Source organism: Sinocyclocheilus rhinocerous, unplaced genomic scaffold (assembly GCF_001515625.1).
Source record: "Sinocyclocheilus rhinocerous isolate Xijiao unplaced genomic scaffold, SAMN03320098_v1.1 scaffold515, whole genome shotgun sequence".
NCBI classification, from domain to species: Eukaryota; Metazoa; Chordata; class Actinopteri; order Cypriniformes; family Cyprinidae; genus Sinocyclocheilus; species Sinocyclocheilus rhinocerous.
Genome location: NW_015660140.1, coordinates 1062259 through 1067118, shown reverse-complemented (window position 1 = coordinate 1067118; position 4860 = coordinate 1062259). Strand labels below are relative to the sequence as shown.

At 34.5% G+C, this 4860-nt stretch overlaps 1 protein-coding gene across 1 annotated transcript in view; it reads left to right on the top strand.

Moving 5' to 3' along the window:
* Positions 1 to 4860, top strand: part of LOC107724873 (regulator of G-protein signaling 7-binding protein A-like) — a 7630-nt gene that overhangs the window by 1316 nt on the left and 1454 nt on the right. Inside the window, exons 2-5 of the mRNA XM_016533952.1 lie at positions 1305 to 1471; positions 3063 to 3193; positions 3492 to 3636; positions 3724 to 3794. Coding sequence (XP_016389438.1) covers positions 1305 to 1471; positions 3063 to 3193; positions 3492 to 3636; positions 3724 to 3794 — 514 coding nt within the window. The remainder of the gene's footprint in view (positions 1 to 1304; positions 1472 to 3062; positions 3194 to 3491; positions 3637 to 3723; positions 3795 to 4860) is intronic.

The window sequence follows — 4860 nt, the reverse complement described above, 5'->3', positions numbered from 1 at the left end:
TTAAGTCGCTGGGGTATATTTGTAGCAATAGCCAACAATACATTGTATGGGTCAAAATGATCAATTTTTCTTTAATGCCAAAAATCATTAGGATATTAAGTAAAGATCATGTTCCATGAAGACATTTTGTAAATTTCCTACTATAAATATATCAAAACTTAATTTTTGATTAATAAGATGCATTGCTGAGAACTTCATTTGGACAACTTTAAAGGGGTCATATGATGCTGCTAAAAAGAACATTATTTTGTGTATTTGGTGTAATGAAATGTGTTTATGCGGCTTAAGGCTCAAAAAACGCATTATTTTCCACATACTGTACATTATTGCTTCTTCTCTATGCCCCGACTTTCTGAAATCTTAACTTTTATAAAGAATATCTCTTTGGATTTGAGACTTTAGTCTTTGCAACTTTACAGATCTTCTTTATGCACCAAGAGCTTGTAACACTCCAAAGAGAAAGGAAAACTTGAAATCGCATCATATGACCCCTTTAAAGGCGATTTTCTCAATATTTAGATTTTTTGCACCCTCAGATTCCAGATTTTCAAATAGTTATATCTCAGCCAAATATTGTCCTATCCTAACAAACCATACATCAATGGAAATGTATTCAGCTTTCAGATGATGTATAAATCTTAATTTCAAAAAATTAACCCTCATGACTGGTTTTGTGGTCCAGGGTCACATATGTATTCCAGTTGTTGCAGGTCACTATTCCAGTGTTGCTTGTAAGTGCTGGAGTGTTTGTAAGCAACTTGTCGGCATGATTCAATGACAAAAATATGCAGTATGTGTAATGTAACAGTTACTTGTCACTATAGTAGTGAGTGAATAAGTATTAGTGACTGAATATAATAGATACTAGTCACTACTGAAATAAATACTAATTTGTAATGAATAGTTACTAGAGAAATAATAAGAAAACATAGCAATCACTCTGAGATTACTTATGAGTAATTAACACATGAAAACGAGTAATAACAGTAGACTTTAGTTAAAGGTATTTATGTTAAAACAGCTTGCCATTGAATGCTTTCTTTCTGCCAAAAATTGATGAAATGGCATGAGCATCTGTCGCCTGTGGCGCTGCTCTCCAACAAATAGCCTGTTTTACCTTTGTGGCATTGTCAGGTTGTTTCAGTGTTCAGAATGAAAAAAAAATTCTTGACAAGTTGAATACATGTCTTTTCATCAATGTTTTGTCATGTTTCCTTTATATGCTTTATACATTTTCGAGGTTAAAATGGTTTTGTGAGCCATGTATTTTCTCAGTTTGCGTTTGTTTTTCTTTCTTCCATCAGGTTGTCCAGGAGTTCAATACACTTGTGGCCCTCTATCGGGAATTGGTTATCTCTATTGGAGAGATTTCCGCTGATTGTCCCTCTCTTCGTGCGGAAATACACAAGACACGCACAAAAGGCTGTGAGATGGCACAGACTGCACATCAAAACCTTTCTGCAATATCAGGGTAAAAACACATATACATACATACATACATGCATGCATACAGGTATTTGATTGTGGATGCAAAGAGTCATGTATTTACATTACATAATAACAGTACATTTTAATGTGGCGTTAGCTTTGTTTAAAATTTATTTCTTATTTTTATTAATTTTTTATTAATTTTTTAATTTCTTTCACAAAAATCCATTTGTTATCAAGCAATAATTAGCTTGTAGTACCCCTTCGGCCCCCCTAGGGGTCATGGGCCCCCAATTGAAATCATGTCATATATTATGAAACTGTGACAAAATTTCACCTTCACAGCAACATAAGGTTATAAATATCAGCTGGTGCTGACTGACATATCATGCACTATATTTGACGAGCAGGGTAAATGCAAATTAAGTTGTAAATTATGCTTTCTACTGTGCATTTACCATAAATCACAGGGCTGTTACATGATTTCATATTCAAAGAACACAATAAATCAATACCACAGCTTTTGATTAGAAATGGCCAAATTGTCCCCCCAATATTTGAAATTCTTGCACTGCTCTGCTGCACTCGATTACGCACCGCTCTGTTTGCTGTTAGGACGACAAAAGGTTTTAAAGTTACATTTTTAAGCTGGTCTGTCTCAGTGTTTTGACAGTGTTTGTCAATGTCAAAATAATTGAGATGGTCAATTGAATTAAACAAGGTGAGGTTTACTGTACATAGAAACCCAGCGTGAATTCCAGCACCAAGCTTCAGTTTTAACATTGATAGAGAGCAAGGTAAGCTGAAAGTAATGAAACAACCGACAGTGATATAAAGTGATTCAAACCAGCCTAAAACTGAATCAAAATTAAAACTGAATGTGATGAAACAACATTTTGCATTTTCAACATATTAAGCATACAAATAAGAGTGAATGTGTGCATATTTGAAAATATTATTTGCAAATAATTCTAAATGATTCCTTAACAACTAGAAATAGACCTAGCGTTTTATTTCTTTATACTTCATTAAAAAATGGTTTGCTACAATGGTCAAGGCGTGGTTATGGCCTTGCTTTACATGATTTATCTTGTATGCATGCATTCGGTGCATCTCTCTGTTCCAAGTAATTCAATAACAGGGGAAAAAAGAACAAGAAAATAAAGTATCCACCATGCCACAGCATTACACCTGGGAATTTTGTGTTGTTATATTTTGTGCATTTAAATGAATAAATGAAATTAATTTAGCCATCATTGCTTTTAATTAATTTTTAATGTTTGAATTTTTGAATCTACAGTGGCTGTTTAATTGTAATGATGGTCCTACAGATTGGAAAAAGGCACTAAGCAATTTCAGTGGAAATAATAAATACAAATATATTGAATTGAATATTGATCAAAAGTCTGAAAAATACCAAGATATACAGTAAATGCTATAGCTGTATTGTCCAGCATGACATACAATGTGTCAGAGATGATTTCCGTCACTGGTCACTTATTGAGGACTGTGAGGCATAGGAACGCAGGGATATGTATCTCGTGAGAAATTAGACAGGTTGAAGCGCAGGGCTTTGGGCCAGAACTCTGCAGAATCCAGATCTAAGATACATTATTGATGCTTTTTTTTCACAGCCCAGAAGATGGAGAAATACATCCGGAGATCTGCCGCCTCTTCATCCAGCTGCAGTGCTGTCTGGAAATGTACCTGACGGAGATGCTGAAGTCTGTGTGTCTGCTGGGATCCCTGCAGCTCCACAGGAAAGGTAATGCTGTGAGGGCGCCCCTAGGCTCTTAGCAGGAAACAGCCACACCAGCGACAGGAAATTGGTGTTGATGAAGCCTGGCTTGTCCAGCTATAGAGCTTTCCAGTGGCTTGATATTTGCAGGAGTCGACACTGCTAGTTTCTGTGAATTGTATCTTATTTGAGCTTATCAGAAACTGTAAATATGGATGCTCTGGGAGCAGGTTGACTTGTTGCCCTGGGGTCAAACCTTGAGATGACATATTTTGACCATTTCTGTTTAGAGTCCGTTAGTGATGTCTCACTGTATGTGTTCCAGGAAAACATTTTTCAGGAGCTACAAAGGTAGAAAGTAAGAAAGAGGACAGCTCTGACATCCCAATCCTGGAAGACACGTCATCCACTCTGCCGGACTGTCCGCAGACATACTTCCTGGTGGCCACAGACATTGAGAACATCGAGAGGTGAATAATCTGAGCTGCTGAACAGGATCTTTATTTTTTTCTATGAAACTGACCGTTTGAATCTGAAACGGTTCCTCGATGTTCTAGGGACATGACAGAAATGAAAAATCTGCTAAGCAAACTCAGGGAGACCATGCCTTTACCACTGAAGAACCAAGGTAATATCTCTCAACTTTCTGAATATTTTACCAACAAATTCATAGAAAACTTCTACAACCATTCAAATGTTTGGGGCTGTAAGATTGTCTGTTTTTGAAAGAGTCAAGAGTCTTATGCTCACCAAGGCAACATTAATTTGATCAAAAAATACAGTAAAACAGTAATATTGTAAAATAGTATTTAAAAAAATGTTGTCTATTTTAATATATTTTTTTAATTGAATTTATTCCTTTGATAGCAAAGTTAATTTTCAGCAGATATTACTCAAGTCTTCAGTGTCACATGATCCTATAGAAATAATTCTAATATGATGAGTTGCTGATCAAGAAATATTTCTTATTGTCAATGTTAAAAACAGCTGTTTAATATTTTTATGGAAACCGCGATACTTTTTCACTTTGATGAATAGAAAGTTTAAAAGAACTCCATTTATCTGAAATCCATTTGAATATTTTGTAACATTGTAAATATCTCTACTGCAATTTTTTATTAATACATCCTTTCTGAATAAAAGTATCAATTTCTTAAAATAAAACCGTACTGACCCCAAACTTTTGAACGGTAATATATTAAGATTCACTTAGCATTAAAGATGTCCTTATACCTAAAAGGATTATTTGCCAGAAAATAATATTAATAGTAATATTAATGTAGTTGCTTCAAGTGACCACATTTTTATTTCCATTTTGCAAATTTCAGAATATCGCAACATTTAGATTTCATTTCAAAATTAGATTTGCAACTAGTTCATGTTGGCTAGATGGTAACAAAATGTTGAATCAGTGTGTTGTCCAATTTCCTACTGCTATGAGAATAAATAGTAATATCTGTGTAACATCAGTAGTCATACAAACACAATATAATATTTTATCAGTATGACAGATTTTCATTTTTAACTGAATGTTCGTCTACATTATGCTTAGTAAAGAAAATGGTTTGTAGTATGAATACTGCTATGTTTGTCCACACGATTCATATGCTGTGCTTTTTGTCAAGACAGGTGTTTTAATGAGGCGTGCTGATTTAAGAGTGCTAATTAGAGCAGAGGTTATGCTGAACATTTAA